Source organism: Canis lupus, chromosome 4 (assembly GCF_048164855.1).
Source record: "Canis lupus baileyi chromosome 4, mCanLup2.hap1, whole genome shotgun sequence".
In the NCBI taxonomy this organism is placed as follows: domain Eukaryota; kingdom Metazoa; phylum Chordata; class Mammalia; order Carnivora; family Canidae; genus Canis; species Canis lupus.
Genome location: NC_132841.1, coordinates 60217839 through 60233155, shown reverse-complemented (window position 1 = coordinate 60233155; position 15317 = coordinate 60217839). Strand labels below are relative to the sequence as shown.

The following is a 15317-nucleotide window of genomic DNA, read 5'->3' as shown; positions in this document are numbered from 1 at the left end:
AAAACAATTAAATTAGACTACAGATGGGCAAAATCATCTAACACAAAGCCTATTTTATAATATAGTGTTCAATATTTCATGTAATTTATTAAATACAGTACTGAAAGGGAAAAAGAGACAGTTATATGGTGTAAAATGGCTGTAAATGTACCAGTTGTGAAACCTCGTGATGACCTGACTGACTGGAAGCTGCCTCCCTGCTGCTGCCCAGCAACATCACAAGTGTAATACCACATATTGCTAGCCTGGGAAAAGATCAAAATTCAAAGTATGGTTTCTACTGAATGCATGCCACTTTCACAGCATCGTAAGCCTAAAAACCGTTAAGTTGAACCATTCTAAATCTGGGACCATCTTACTAGATTTAGTTAGAAGTTCATGAAAGTAAAAGATGTAGGGGCGCCTGGGTGGCTTGGTTTGTTAACCTTACACCTTCCATCAGGTCATGATCCCAGGACCTTGGGATCTAGTCCCACTCTCAGGATCTCTACTCGGTGGGCAGCCTGCTTTTCCCTCTACCTCTGCCTGTAGGTCCCGCAGCAACCCTGCTTATGCTGTCAAATAAATAAATAAACCCTTAAAAAATTTATTTTCTCCTTATCCCCTCCCTCTTGGGAGGGTAAAGTGGGACACGGGCCTACCAGGTTAAGAATCCCTGCTTTGAAGCCATTTTTTAAAATTTATTAAGTTTTTCATTTTAATTCCAGTTAGTTAACATACACTGTTGTATTAGGTTCAGGTGTACAATATAGTGATTCAAAACTATTTTATATATTGCTCAATGCTCATCATACTAAGTGTACTCTTTACTCCCCCTCACTTATTTCACCCACCCACCCCCAAAAACTAGTTTTTTTCCCCAAAAACTAATTTTTTTTTAATTTTTTTATTTATTTATGATAGTCACAGAGAGAGAGAGAGAGAGGCAGAGACACAGGCAGAGGGAGAAGCAGGCTCCATGCATCGGGAGCCTGATGTGGGATTCGATCCCGGGTCTACCAGGATCGTGCCCTGGGCCAAAGGCAGGCGCCAAACCGCTGAGCCACCCAGGGATCCCCCAAAAACTAATTTTTAAGGTAAAGAGACCACAGTCCAACTGAACATCAAACATGTTTTATTTAGCAATATCACTATCTACTAAGATAATTTGTTTTCCTTCTTCATCCTAATCCTACAAAACTGCTACTACTAATCCTTTGGTCACAATATACCCTTGAATTAATGCTGTAATGTTTAAGTTTGAAATTAATTACATGAAATACTGAACACTATAACTTGCCCTGTTCCTTGCCCTTTGCCTTTGCATTTATACAAAGATGCATAAATGTTCCCTAACATTTATAAAAAATTATAAAACCACAAAACCAAAAAAATGTACTTTATATATAGGCATATCACTATCCAGTACTAAACCTATCATTGATTGACCTATTCAATATTTATGGTACCTAACAAAAAACTAAATAATTCCTGCTTTCATAGCTTAGAGCAGTGCGTGTGCCTGCAAATAATACATGATTGGGGCACCTAGGTGGCTCAGCTGGTTAAGCGGCCAACTCCTGATCTCAGCTCCAGATCCCAGGGTCCCAAATTCAAGTGCTGCACTGGGCTCCAACAATGGGCATGGAGCCTACTTAAAAAAAAAATACAAGTGATAAAGGAGAGACCAGTGCTGAGGGGGCCCAAATTATGGCAACCTAATTTATCTTTTAGAGAGTCACGAAGGAAAGCTTTTCTGATGAAGCAGCATGGTTGGGACACAGTGAAACAACATCTTATTTACTTGTTTACCAGTTAACTTGTTGAAAACCTAGCTTCTCTCTAATATCTTACTCTAATTTTTTTCTTGATTCCCAGTAAAATGGTTATCATTCTTGTCATACTACCCATAATTATATTTCAAAGATCACAAAAAATCTGTTTTTGTCAATTTTTGTCACTGCTCTAACATTTGGTAGTGGTGTTACTGAAGACAGCAGGTAGAGAAATGGACAATATAATCTATAGCTTTCATAATACCAATTATAAAGGCTTCAATCTTTTCTAAATAGCAACAGAAAGTTGATTAGTGGCTGTTTTAGAGTTGGTAGGATATGGATAGTGGTTGTTAATGTTCCAGTTTCTGGGATAATAAAAATATTCCATTATCAGATTATGGTGACAGGCACAGAACTCTGCACCTACATTAAAAACCAATGAATGGTACATTTTGTCATTTTTTTTTTTTAAAGACTGTATTTATGGGCAGCCTGGGTGGCTCAACGGTTTAGCGCCGCCTTCAGCCCAGGGCCTGATCCTGGAGACCTGGGATCGAGTCCCACATCAGGCTCCTGCATGGAGCCTGCTTCTTCCTCTGCCTGTGTCTCTGCCTCTCTCTTCATCTCTGTGTCTCAAATAAATAAATATATAAATGAAAATCTTAAAAAAAAAAAGACTGTATTTATTTGAGAGAGTGAGCACACTCATTAGGGGGCAGAGGCAGAGAGGAAGAGGGAGAAGCAGACTCCCAGGTGCCTCTGAGCAGGGGGCCCGATGTGGGACTCAATCCCAGGATCCTGGGATTATGACTGAGTCCAAGGCAGATGCTTAGCCAACTGAGCCACCAGGTGTCCTAAATTGTACATTTTAATTAGATGATTTATGTATGTCATTATCTCCTTAAAGCTGTAAAAAAAAAAAAAAAAAAAAAAAAGCTTTTTCTAGATGTTATCTGGCTGGCTCAGTCAGGAGAGTGTCAGATTCTTAATCTCAAGGTTTTGAGTTCAAACCCCATGTTGGCACAGAGATTACTAAAATTAAATATTTAAAAAAAAAATACTTTCCCGAAATCTGTTTCTCCAATCTGATTCAATACTTAATGAACCTACTGTGTGCCTGAAACTGCAGATTAAGCACTATGGGAACCTTTAACAAGCTCTGTAAGTAATAATCATGCATGGTTTTTATGTCTGAGAAATGCTAAGTATGATTCACAGGGAACCATAATGGGGTCCTGCTCACCTGATCAATCAAGGTAGTTTCTACATGATTCAGGGTACTGTTTGGGGCTCATACTCAGGATACCACCCCATCCCTTTGATAAGGAAACATGTCCTCACACTGTCTGGAGATCTATACATGTTTCCTCCTAATTTTTAGCAAGAGAGATAAATTCACACTATATGCCAGGTGCATGGCATATGCTCAAAAAGAATTGAAGTCTCAGGAATTTTTTTCCTGTTCACTGAAATGTGCCCAGTACTTTATGCCTGGCACATAATAGGGGCTCATATAGGTTTGCTGACTGAATGAAAAAAAAGTTGCTTATCCTCGAGAAAGTACTCTAGGAGGTGCTGTGAAGTATATTAGTCCCTAAGACACTTTTGAAAGTCTGAGCTTTCATTTGAGAGTAGAAGCTAACATTATTGTTCTCTGTTTTGTTTTTTTACTCTGTTCTTTAAGAGAGATACAAAGTATTAATATTATGGAGGTTCAAAAGTTGGAACACAAGGATTTCAGCAGGTGATAAGAATAATTTTAATCAAGGGGTGCTTGGGTGGCTGACTCTTGCTTTTGGCTCACGTAGTGATCTCAGGGTCATGGGCTTGAGCCCTGCATCAGGCTCTGCTTAGTCCTGCTTGAGACTCTCTTTCTGCCTCTCCCCAAAAGGACCCCCTCAAATAAATTAAAAAAAAAAAAAAAATTTTAACCAAGTGACAACAGCCAAGAAGAAAATCTAACCCAAATACATAATGAATTGCACGGTAAAGGAATGGAAAAGAATGGTATTTATGTAAAAATATAAATTCTAGTCTCCTTAGAAGAATTTCATTATTTTAGCTGTTACCAAGAATAACGTATTACATTGCACACTTCTAATGTAACTAAGACTTGGAAAATTTGAAGCTTAAAACTTACAAATATTTCATTCTATTTCCTAACAATGCAGTTTATTAGTGGATTTCATACTTCCCTTTCCGTAAAAGTCATCTCAAGGACAGAACAGTTTGACAGTGTAGGCAATTTTATTTATTTATTTTATTTTTATTTTTATTTTTTTTTTAGTGTAGGCAAATTTAATAGGTAAATACTTAGAGCAGCTTCCAGATGAGTTGAAATACAGGATAACTTCAATTTCAGGTTAATGTGCATACCTCTCCACTATACACTTAATGATGGCACAAATGAAACATATGGATGATGAATATGGTATATGCATAGCTGCTGTCATCATCTTGTCTCCCTTAAAAAAAATAAAAATTAAAAAACCCGCCAGTACAAAAGTCTCAACTTCCTGATGTTGCTGAACTAGAATCAAACGAAATTCCAAAGGCCAACACCAATAGATACTAACAGATGCTAATAGATAATTAAGCTGGTAAAAGTCCACAATAGCAAGCCTTCACTGTGAAATGGACATTAGCATTTAACGATAAGGTAGTATTTTTACACCAGCATTTAAAGCTAAAGGAAACTAGCACAATCACATTGTCATTTGTAAATTGGCTGCCAGCTAGTGAGTTCAGCTGAATACTTAAATACTAAGTACTATAGAGATGATAAATATTCTCATTAGGAACCATGCATGCATCAGGTACTCCCAAAGTTCTATAAATGTGCAGAAGCCAAACTCTCTACAGGGTTCCATTAAAGAAGTAAATGCACACAGATGGAGCACCTGGATGGCACAGTCAGTTAAGCACCCAACTCTTTGCTTCCCCTCAGGTCATAAACTGGAGCCCCATGCTGCTCTCCGAGCTAAGCAGAGTCAGAGCTAAGCAGAGTCTGCCTGAGATCCTCTCTCCTCTCTGCCCCTCCCCTGGTTGCTGGCTCTCTAAAATCAGAAAAAGAAATATTTAAATAAATAAATAAATAAATAAATAAATAAATAAATGCACATAAATTAAAGTAGAATTTCCCTATTATGAAACATTAGTGGCTTTTTAGCTGACACTATGCTGAGAAATACATCAGCAAGACATGGTTCTTTCCCCCAAGGAATTTCTAGAATGCTTTCTTATAGGAATGCATCTGGGATATGTGAGTATGAAAATGGTTTCAAATATTGGTGTCAGATACTTTTCAGAAATCAAAGCATTTGATTGTATGGGATTACAGTGTACTTTCCAGGGCCATGTTTCCTGGTACAGGATTTCCTGAATTAACCTCCCAATTCACAGGAGGAAATAAGTTAAGAAACCAGGCTTATCAAATTATAGTAGGAAAAGATGGGAGTTGGTGGGTGTGGGCAGCAAAGAACAATAATAACCTTGAAATATGGCACAGTAAAATGATTCCTAAACTCTGCTGCACAACAGAATCACGTAGGGAGCTTTTATTAACCCTTGATGCCTAAGGCATCCTCCAAACCAAGTAAATCAAAATACATAAGGTTAGGAGCCAAGAGCCAAGTGTCAATTTTTTTTTTTTTTTAAGATTTTATTTACTTATTCATAAGAGAGAGAGAGAGAGAGACGGGCAGAGACGCAGGCAGAAAGAGAAGCAAGCTCCATGCAGGGAGCCCGATGAAGGACTTGATCCTGGGACTCCAGGATCACACCCTGGGCCAAAGGTAGGTGCCCTACCTCTGAGCCACCCAGGTGTCTCTCAAGTGTCAAGTTTTTAAAACTTCTCCGTGTTATTCCAATGTGCAGCAAAGTTTAGGAACCACTGGAATAGTATGAAAAAGCAGTCAGATCTTTACTGTAAGAGCAGGGTTGCCTGGGGTGGTGGCTCAGTCAGTTAAGCATCTGCCTTAGGCACAGGTCATGATGCCAGGTCAGGCTCTCTGCTCAGCAGGGAGCTTGCTTCTCCCTCTGCTGCTCTTCTCTCTCTCCCTCACCTACCACTCCAAGCTCTCTCTCATGTAAATAAACAACACATTAGCTATGTGAGTTTAGGCAAATTAGCCACTCTGACTCTCACACATTATATGAAACCCCAAATTACAGGATTGTTTTGACCGTTAAATACGACCTTGTGCAATGTCTGAATAATGGTCGAGTCTACTTTTTCTTCTTGCACATAGATGGAAAAAGGACTGTTTAGCCACACTATAGTCAACCAATCCCATGACCCCAGGGCCATGACCCAAGGCAAAGGCGGATGATCAACCACTGAACCACTCAGGTGCCCAATCTCATCAATTTATTGTTATTTTTTTTTTAAAGACCTTATTTAAGAGAGGGAGAGAGCGAGAGAGGGAGATAAGAGCACAGAGCGAGAAGGAGAAGCTGACTCACTAAGCAGAGCCCCGTGCATGGCTGAATCCCAGGACCCTAAGATCATGATGTGAGCTTAAGGCAGATGCTTAACAGACTGAACCACCCAAGCACCCCTGATCTCATCAATTTATATAATGCATTATATATATATATATATATATATATATATATATATATATATATATATAACCCTTCTAGGACCTCATTTATACAAATTCCCTTTTATAAATGAAAGCTGGTATTACAAATTACAGAATTCATTCTAGGTTGAAATCTAGATGACATCGCACATGGATCTCTAACTCCTGGCTCTCATATAATGCTCTTTCCATTTCCTTTTACATGGAGGATCAGAATGCACTCTCCAGCTAAATCTTTTTGTACAATACTTCCAAAGTCCCCATTAAAACCTATCCCACTGAGGACTTTCAGAAAAGGAAAAAGCAGTATACTAGTTCTTCAAAGGAGAATAAGGCAAAGGTCTCAATTGCCATTCAGTGTTCAGCACCCTACCTTGATTATTAGGCAACTTGTATAGTCTATTGCATGGTGATCAAACATTATTAACCTATAGTTTTGTGTATGGACAAATCATCATATCCAGAAAAAATATGTAAATATGATCCAGAAGACCAAGATTAAAAAAAAAGCTATCTTGCCACAAAATGCAGCTTAGCAAGGATTAACAGTATTCCAAAAATCAGATATTCTTTATCTCAGTAGGGAGTGTGGGCTATACCAATGTATGCATTTGTCAAAACTCATTTGATGGCACGTGAAATGCTATACATTTCACTATATATATTCATCTCATTCAAAAAAACAAAACACAAAAAACTATCCAAAATCATAGAGGTGCCTGGGTGGCTCAGTGGGTTGAGCATCTGCCTTCAGTTCAAGTCATGATTCTGGGGTCCTGGGATGGAGCCCACATTTCTCCCTCTCCCACTGCCTGCTGCTCCCTCTGCTTGTATTCTTTCTGTGTCAAAGAAACAAATAAAATCTTTTAAAAAATAAAAATAAGGGGGAATCCCTGGATGGCCCAGCGGTTTAGCGCCTGCCTTTGGTCCAGGGCATGATCCTGGAGTCCCGGGAGCAAGTCGTGCGTCAGGTTCCCTGCATGGAGCCTGCTTCTCCTTCTGCCTCTGCCCCCTCCCCACCCCGTGTCTATCATTAATAAATAAATAAACTCTTTAAGTAAATAAAAATTAAAAAACCACTATAATATGTATTAGTTGGGACACCTAGGTGCCTCAGTGGTTGAGCGTCTGCCTTTGCCTCAGGTTGTGATCCCCAGATCCTGGGTTCTAGTCCTGTATCAGGCTCCCTGTGGAGCCTGCTTCTCCCTCAATGTCTCTGCTTCTCATGAATAAATAAATAAAATTTTTAAAGATTTTATTTATTTATTCATGGAAGACACACACACACAGAGAGAGAGAGAGAGAGAGGCGCAGAGACACAGGCAGAGGGAGAAGCAGGCTCCCTGCAAGGAGCCCAATGTGGGACTCTATCTCCAGGATCACACCCTGGGCTGAAGGCAGCACTAAACCACTGAGCCACCCAGGCTGCCCAATAAATAAAAGCTTTAAAAAAAAAAAAAAATTCATTAGTCCTGTTCTGTGACTACTGGTCATTTAAATTTCAAGAGCCAATTGAAATGGTTTTGGAAACAAAAACAGTAACAAAACCTATCATTTTAACTAGGTATTCACCTAAATTTTGACAACTATTAAGGGGAGTGTGTGTGCCTGGGTGGCTCAGTGGATTAGGTGTCTGAGTCTTACTTTCAGCTTGCGTCAAGGTTTTGGGGTTGTAAGATTGAGCCTCACACTGGCATTGGGCTTCTGGCTCAGTGGGGAGTCAGTATGGGATTCTCTCCCTCTCCCTCTGCCCCTCCCCGGCTTATGTGCCTGCATGCTCATATGTTCGCACTCTCTCTACAATTAATGGATAAATCTTAAAAAACAGTAATTAAAAAACCACATGAATCTAGTTAAATAATACAAACAATAAGTTGCTTACATTTATAGAAGACTTTTTCTCTTTCTCTGAATGAGGCCAAATTCCATTAAGTGAAGGAGGCATAGTATAAGTCTGGTAACCCTTCAGAGACTGCAGTCTAATTTATGAGATATTAGGCTGTACCTCTCAGGTTTCATTTAGTTCACAAATGCTGTTTAAGCATCATTACATTATTTCATAACTAGAAATCCATTATAAGCCAATATAGAACACCTTTAGTATATTGTGGATTCAGTTACTGAGTTAAAAAAAAAAAATCACATTGCTCATGCACCCAGTGATCTGTAACAAATAAAGACATATCTGGTGTAGATGTCATCTTTGTTCTCTGATAACAGCATTAGAACTTATTTGCAAGGTATATGCTCAGTGCCAAAAAGCTAAGATTAAAATTTAAGCTGTTTTCAACATTGAAGAGTAAGGATTAACTTGTACCTTATAATATCTTCTTTAATACTTGACAATCAGAGAGGGCAAAAAAAAAGTGGTTGAAGACAAGGAACCAATTCTCCCATGCCCCCGCCATCACCTTTATTTTATTCCTATTAAAATGTATTCCAGGGACGTCTGGGTGGCTCAGGGCATGATCCCGGAGTCCAGGGATGGAGTCCCCCATCAGGCTCCCTGCATGGAGCCTGCTTCTCCTCCCTCTGCCTTATGTCTCTGCCTCTCTGTGTATCTCTCATGAATAATATATATTTCACTAACTTACTTCCTTCTAAATGATAATTGACAGGTCATCTGATGCAGATGGCATTTTTAGGAGTCCTTAGCGGGGTCTCTGTACTAAAATAAGACCCAAAGGTAGGATTCAGACCTAACATGAAGCTGTGATGAAATGCTTTCTAGCTACCATCATCCAAAAAGTCTTAAAACTTCAGAGCTAGATTGAGATCAACTAGGCCAGTGACTTATTCAAGTAGGGAACTCTATGCAAATGAAACTCTACCCAAAAGCTCAGTATAAAGAAACTTGTTCCAGAAGAGTAGGAAACCCTAAACTTTTCTCTTCTGTATTCTTTGCTATTCCAAAAGAATTAGAAAATTACTAACTTGGTAAAATCCTCTTTATTTCCTAGATGAGAAAACTGATAGGCCCAAAGAGATCAAATGACTGACTGACCCAAGATCACATTGGTAAGGACAGATCTAAAGCTTGGTATCATAAATGCTTCTTTAGGGATCACGTTAATTCAATTCAAATTGAGTACCTTCAAAGAAAGAGAAGGTTGTAGCAGAAATACAGTATGTTTTAATGAACTTCCAGGAGTTAATGATTTCAGTTCCTTAACTAAAGAATGACCTTAGTTTCTTAAACGGAGACAGAACACCACCCTCATTCCGCTCTTTACACTGAATACTATGTTTTTGCATAATCTTACCAAGTAAAGATTAGTCAGGTTGGCTATGTGGGCTAGATCATTTTCAGCTCTTGTTTTAGGATATCCCAAAGTATCTTACTATAAATTCAAGCAGTTATGGGGTGCAGGGAAGATGAGTTAAGTGGGACTGTAGCAAAATCCAAATTGCTTTTTAAAAGTAAGCTCTATACCCCACATGGGGCTTGAACTCACAACCCTGAGATCAAGAATCATATATGCTCTATTGATGGAGCAAGCCAGGGACCACAAATCTAAAATTTTATATTTATATCCAGCTAAAACAATGGTTAATACAGACTGCTTCATTTAATCTCGATAAAGTCAATTTAATTCAGTACTTACCAAATAAATATTTATGTACATGCTATATATAGATGTGGAAATAGTGGGGAACAGAAGGGATGGGATGACAGACACTCCCATCAAATAAAGAACACTTGATGTAAATCTTTCTTATCCTTTTCACTGCAGCAGAAAAAGTTCTCTCACACTTTACAACCAATGAACCACTATTGTTTCTATGTACCAGACTACCACTTCCAAAACAAATTTACTCTTTCCCCACCCTCATCCAATTACTACCTTCTGCCATTAGAGACTACTCCCAGAAGCCACATTGTATTCTTGGATGCCCTCCCCAACCAGTTCAACCAAGCTTTCTTCCTTAGAGCCAAAGCCTGAAATCCCATCTCCTCTCCCAGGAAGCGCTAATGTGAAAGCCAGGTTAATCTCTCTAGCTCCACCCACAGTTTATAACTACAACTCTCTGTACTCAGCATCTTGTAACAGATGCCTACTATTTTGCTCACAAGTTAATTTCATTTATTCATGTGCTTATTTAGTATATTAACTATGGTTCTTATTGGTCTGTATCAGCACTGTCTTTAAATAAAAGCTATCAGATAAAAGGGTTTAGCACTGAAAATGCCAGATGCTTACTGCTTTCTGAAAATTATTTTGTACATTGAATTCAACCCGATTTGTGAAATGTCTAAAATCTCTCAACATGGATGAATCTCAAGAGCATTATGCTGAGAGAAGTCAGACACAAATGACCTCATACTCTACGATTGCATTTATGTGTAATTCTAGGGAAAACCAAAATGATGGAAAGCAAATCAGCAGGGGTCAGGGGTGGAGAGATACGTTTAAAGGCAAAAGGAAGGGAGTTTTAATTTTTTGGCTAACGCAACTGACTTTATTTTGAGGGAACTAAAAAGCTAGATATTTTAATATTTTCATTCTTTAAAAAGTTTTCTTCCATTCTTCCAGAATAACATTTATTTTCCCATACAACAGGTTTTGGGAGGGAGGGGGAGGTGAAGAACCGGAATCATTTAAAATCTCCCATTATCCTGGATTTCAAATCCTGGATTTCACATTCATCTACATTACAAAATAAACCTGAATGTTTTTTTCTAAATAATTTATCACTAACAACCAATACAACATCTTGTCATTCAATTTCTCCATTAAAAATAAAAATGCCTATCACCACTGGAGATTTAAAGATAGTATTACATTGGCAGTTTCCACATCTGAATTAATGTATGCAATCCAGTTCTTAAATTCAAGGTTTTAAGAAATATAAACTGGAATACAAAGAGATTAGAGTAACTATCACTCCACTTAACTGTCTCTGGTTCTTTTTTTACAAATGTTATTTTTGACTGTTGAAAAATGGCTTGGCTTTATTTTTTTTTTAATTTATTTTTTATTGGTGTTCAATTTACTAACATACAGAATAACCCCCAGTGCCCGTCACCCATTCACTCCCACCCCCCGCCCTCCTCCCCTTCCAACACCCCTAGTTCGTTTCCCAGAGTTAGCAGTCTTTACGTTCTTTCTCCCTTTGATATTTCCCACACATTTCTTCTCCCTTCCCTTATATTCCCTTTCACTATTATTTATATTCCCCAAATGAATGAGAACATATAATGTTTGTCCTTCTCCGACTGACTTACTTCACTCAGCATAATACCCTCCAGTGGCTTGGCTTTAAACTACGCTTTAGCCTCTATTCGAGGAAGATACTCCTTAATCTCAAAGTCAAAATAACCTTTAAAGTGAACCATTCAAAAAAACCCCAATGTCTGTATCTGGTCATCTTTTATCCTATTACTGTTTGCCTTCACCAATATCCCATCCCTCCAAAAGGCCACAATTTCCCTGTTGTGAGGAGTTACTGGCCAAGTAACTCAACAGGTTAAAGTTACTTACCACACTGTGGTTCCGTGATTAATCTTTATTTCTAATGCAACTGATTTGAGTCAATTTCAACACAGCAGTGCTCTAACTGCCTTTGCCATTACTCATGAAAATTTAGTACACAAGCTGAAATGTAGCAAACGCCCCCCTTCATGAAAGAATAATTAACACTTTTAAAGGGGCTATGAGGAATTTTGCATAGTACAATTTAACCATTTCACATCCCATCTGGTGCAGAGATCACATACTGTCATTATGCCATCTCCTTCCTTGAACCCCATGGCCGCCCGCACCTTTATTCCTGGCTTTTCAAAGGTTTAATCCACTCGGGGCTGCTAAACGGGGAACCAGGGAAGAATAACTTATGAACTCAAGCATAGCAAAGGGCAGGAATATGCGGTTGAGTCACGTCGTTCCGCCATTTTCTAAGCGGAGGAGGAAGACATGTTGGAACAAAAACACAACAAAAGAGCAGCCATTTCCCAAGCCAGCTCCAATAGCAACCCGAACTGGCCGAACCCGGTCACTTGGCACCTTCAAATCCACTCCACTGGATAAACCTAATAACATCAGAGGTGCCGACGTACCGAAAGCAGCAGACAACCCTGCAGCGTAGGGATCAAAGATGACCCGCATACTTAACTGCAAGTGAAAGCCTCGAGAGGAATGACGGCAGCTAAACGGAGCAGAGTGCAACAAACAAATTCTAAAGGAAGTTGGCAAACTAAAAAATCTCGGTGACTGTGGCGTCTTACGGTTCTCGGCCGTAAACCCAGGTAACTCAGACAGGAAGGCCCGGATGCCGCTGGTGCTACTGCTCGCCTCTGCCCGTCTCCCCCATGCCGTCCTTCCCTCGGTGCGACCGCCCGTTTGCTGACGGGTTCTTACCGTATGTGGGGGATGCCCACCCCACCTTGAAGAATCTTATAGAGTTTGCTCTCGTACAGCAACTGGGGATGCCTGGCCTTCTGAGATTCTAGCTTCACTGCCACTTCCTGCAGGGGAGAGAGGGGAGGATGGCATCAACATCCCTGAGGATTCAATGTCACTTGGGAGAGGAGGGGGAGACATCGAGCCAAGCTCCCACTCGAGACTAGAAGGTGAAGCGAGAGCCTCACAAGAGAAAGCTCCCTTTGTGATTATAAAACGAGGCAACCGGCCTCAAAGGCCTCTTCAGGGGGTCGTGACGAAATCGGCACGTCCTCGAAGGTGCAGAAAATGATTCATCCAGAAAACGTAATGAGAGGTTTAGAAGGAAACTGACGATGGAAAGCAAGAACCCCCGACATAATAAATCCATTGGGGGGTGAAGGGGGGGCGGGGGGACCGGACATGGGCATCAGAGAAATACGACGTCGCCGTTTTCGCTTTACACGACGGCTTAAAAAAGTTCGATTAAAGAACGTTTTTAACAAGCTGGGAAACTTCACAGGTTCTCCCCGCGCTTCCTACCGGGTTCCTTGCCTTTTAGGGAGAGGGAGCGGGGGAGGCTCCTAAGCCAGGAAGGCTGGCTCCCTCTCCCGGGCTCCCCTCCCCAGGAGGTGCGTGTGTGGTGGGCAAAGGCCCGGGCGCTACGGGGGCCGGCGCGGGGGAGGCCTGGCGCGGCGTGGCCGTGAACCCCACCCCGGGTGATTACCTCGCCGTTGGTAATGTTGATCGCCAGGTAAATGTCCCCGAAGGAGCCAGACCCGATCTTCCGTACCAGTTTGTATTTCCCTCCGACAATGAATTCGGCCTTGGAGCCGCTGCTGCTCGCCATCCTGAGAGACGAAGATGGAGCCTGGGGCCGAGCCCCGACACCTCTGAGGGGAGCACGGAGGCCTCTGGGGCTCGTCCGCGGAACGAGGCTGCGGCGGAGGGCGGCAGGAAACGGACAACGTGGGCTCTTTCAAGGCGTTACGGGGCCCGGAACCGGCCGAGGGGAACCTGATCGCCGCCGCTCAGTCAGGGGCCGCGGCTTGTTAAGGGGGTCCTCGCGGTTACCAGACTGGGCCACTGGCTTCTGGGCGGCCGCCGCTGGCTCGCTTTCACGGCGACGTCGCGGGCTGGAAAAGGGGCGCGGTGGTGTAGGGCGGCGATACCGCTGCCACCAGCGCCGCCGGCTCCCGCCCGGAGGGACCCCTGTCACTCCGCCGACGCCGCCATCTTGTTACTCCGGCTCCAGCCAACACAAAATGCCCCCAGTCCCCGGGAGCCGCTTCTTCACGGCGCAGAGCACGCTGGGAAAGGGATCTCGGGCGCTAGCCCCGGAGGGTCGACAGCGAGAGGGAGGGCGGAACCGGATCCGTGAGAGTCGCGGCCCACGCTCCGAGCGTCACCCCGTCACCGCCCAGCCACGCATGCGTCCTGCAGCCCTGCTGATTGCGCAGGCGTGCGGTGGCTTCCCCCCCCCTCCCGCCCCCCCGCCGCCCGGGGCTCACTTCCACTTCCGGTCCTGCTACCTGTTAGTCGCGTCTGGGCCCTCCGGGTCTGCGGGAGTCGGCGCGCGGCCCTGGGCCTCGAGAGCGTGTTAGGGAGGAGTCGCCTTCATTTTTCGTGGAAGATGGGAACTCCTGCCTTCCTTGGGAGTTGGGTTTTGACATTTGCTCTTTGTTTGATTCTCTTTTTTAACCTTTGATCTTTCAGGCCGGCCTGGTCCCGCCCACTTCTGTTTTGCGGGCGGCTCTGGCCTCTGGTGGGCTGGGAGAGGAAGGCCGCCCTCACCCCTCACCCCTCACCGGCCTGGCTCTGGCCGCGGCTCCCGAGAGTAGCAGAGGCTCTAGCCGGTTGGCCTCTAGGAATTAGGAGCCCGCGCTGTACGGAGTGCCGGGGAATCTCGTTTTACGGGGGGGGGGGGGAGCGGGAAAGCAGGAATTATCTTACCTCTCTGTGCTGTTGTTCCACGGATACACTCGGTCCCCGGTTGGGAAAGAACCAACACCTGATTCATAATTTGAGAGGCCGATGAGTCAACAGAGAATAAAATTTACAACTCTGGAAAAAAAAAAAAAAAAAAAGAAACCGCACAAAGAAGTTATTCCCACCCCCGTCGCCTCGAAAGCTCCATAGTCCTACCTCGGTCATACCGAAAACTGCGGTGTCGATCCAAAAAGAAAAGACATAAGGTGGAAATAACTATTGCAAAATATGATTGATAACGTTTAAGACAGTCAATGTTCATGTTATTGTTGGCCTTTACACAGTAATTCTTCTTTTAACTGAAGATTGATTAAAAAATGAAATCTTGGCCGCATTTTGGTTTACAAAATTTGACCTGAGAAAACGGCCTGGTAAAAGCGTTCACCTGCAATAGGAATGAACCCCCGATGAATGAATCAAACCTCAGTTGTAAAAATGCAACCGGAATCTCTCAAAATGAGTTCATTCAAACGGAAATGGGAGAAAAATATAGACAACTGCAGCCTGGAGAGCTGATCCAATAATTAGTGACGACTTGCATCCTGAGAGTTACCTTCCCTAAAATTCTTGCGTTTTATTCTAATTCCGATTTAAATACTTGTATT

General features: G+C 42.2%; 1 protein-coding gene across 12 annotated transcripts in view; it reads right to left on the bottom strand.

Moving 5' to 3' along the window:
- CSNK1A1 (casein kinase 1 alpha 1) overlaps positions 1-14152 on the bottom strand; it is a 50427-nt gene extending 36275 nt beyond the window's left edge. For 8 of the 12 annotated variants that reach the window (XR_012030091.1, XR_012030090.1, XM_072824564.1 and 5 more), the window contains exons 1-2: positions 13451-14113; positions 12703-12809 (exon numbers count right to left, since the gene is read on the bottom strand). Coding sequence is in view for 9 of the 12 variants with exons in the window: in XM_072824564.1 (XP_072680665.1) it covers positions 12703-12809; positions 13451-13573 (230 nt within the window). In the remaining 3 variants the exon portion in view is untranslated. Of the gene's footprint in view, positions 1-12702; positions 12810-13450 lie in introns of all 12 variants that reach the window. The other 4 variants (XR_012030092.1, XM_072824572.1, XM_072824568.1 and 1 more) reach the window with 2 other exon arrangements.
- Positions 14153-15317: the final 1165 nt, after the last annotated feature.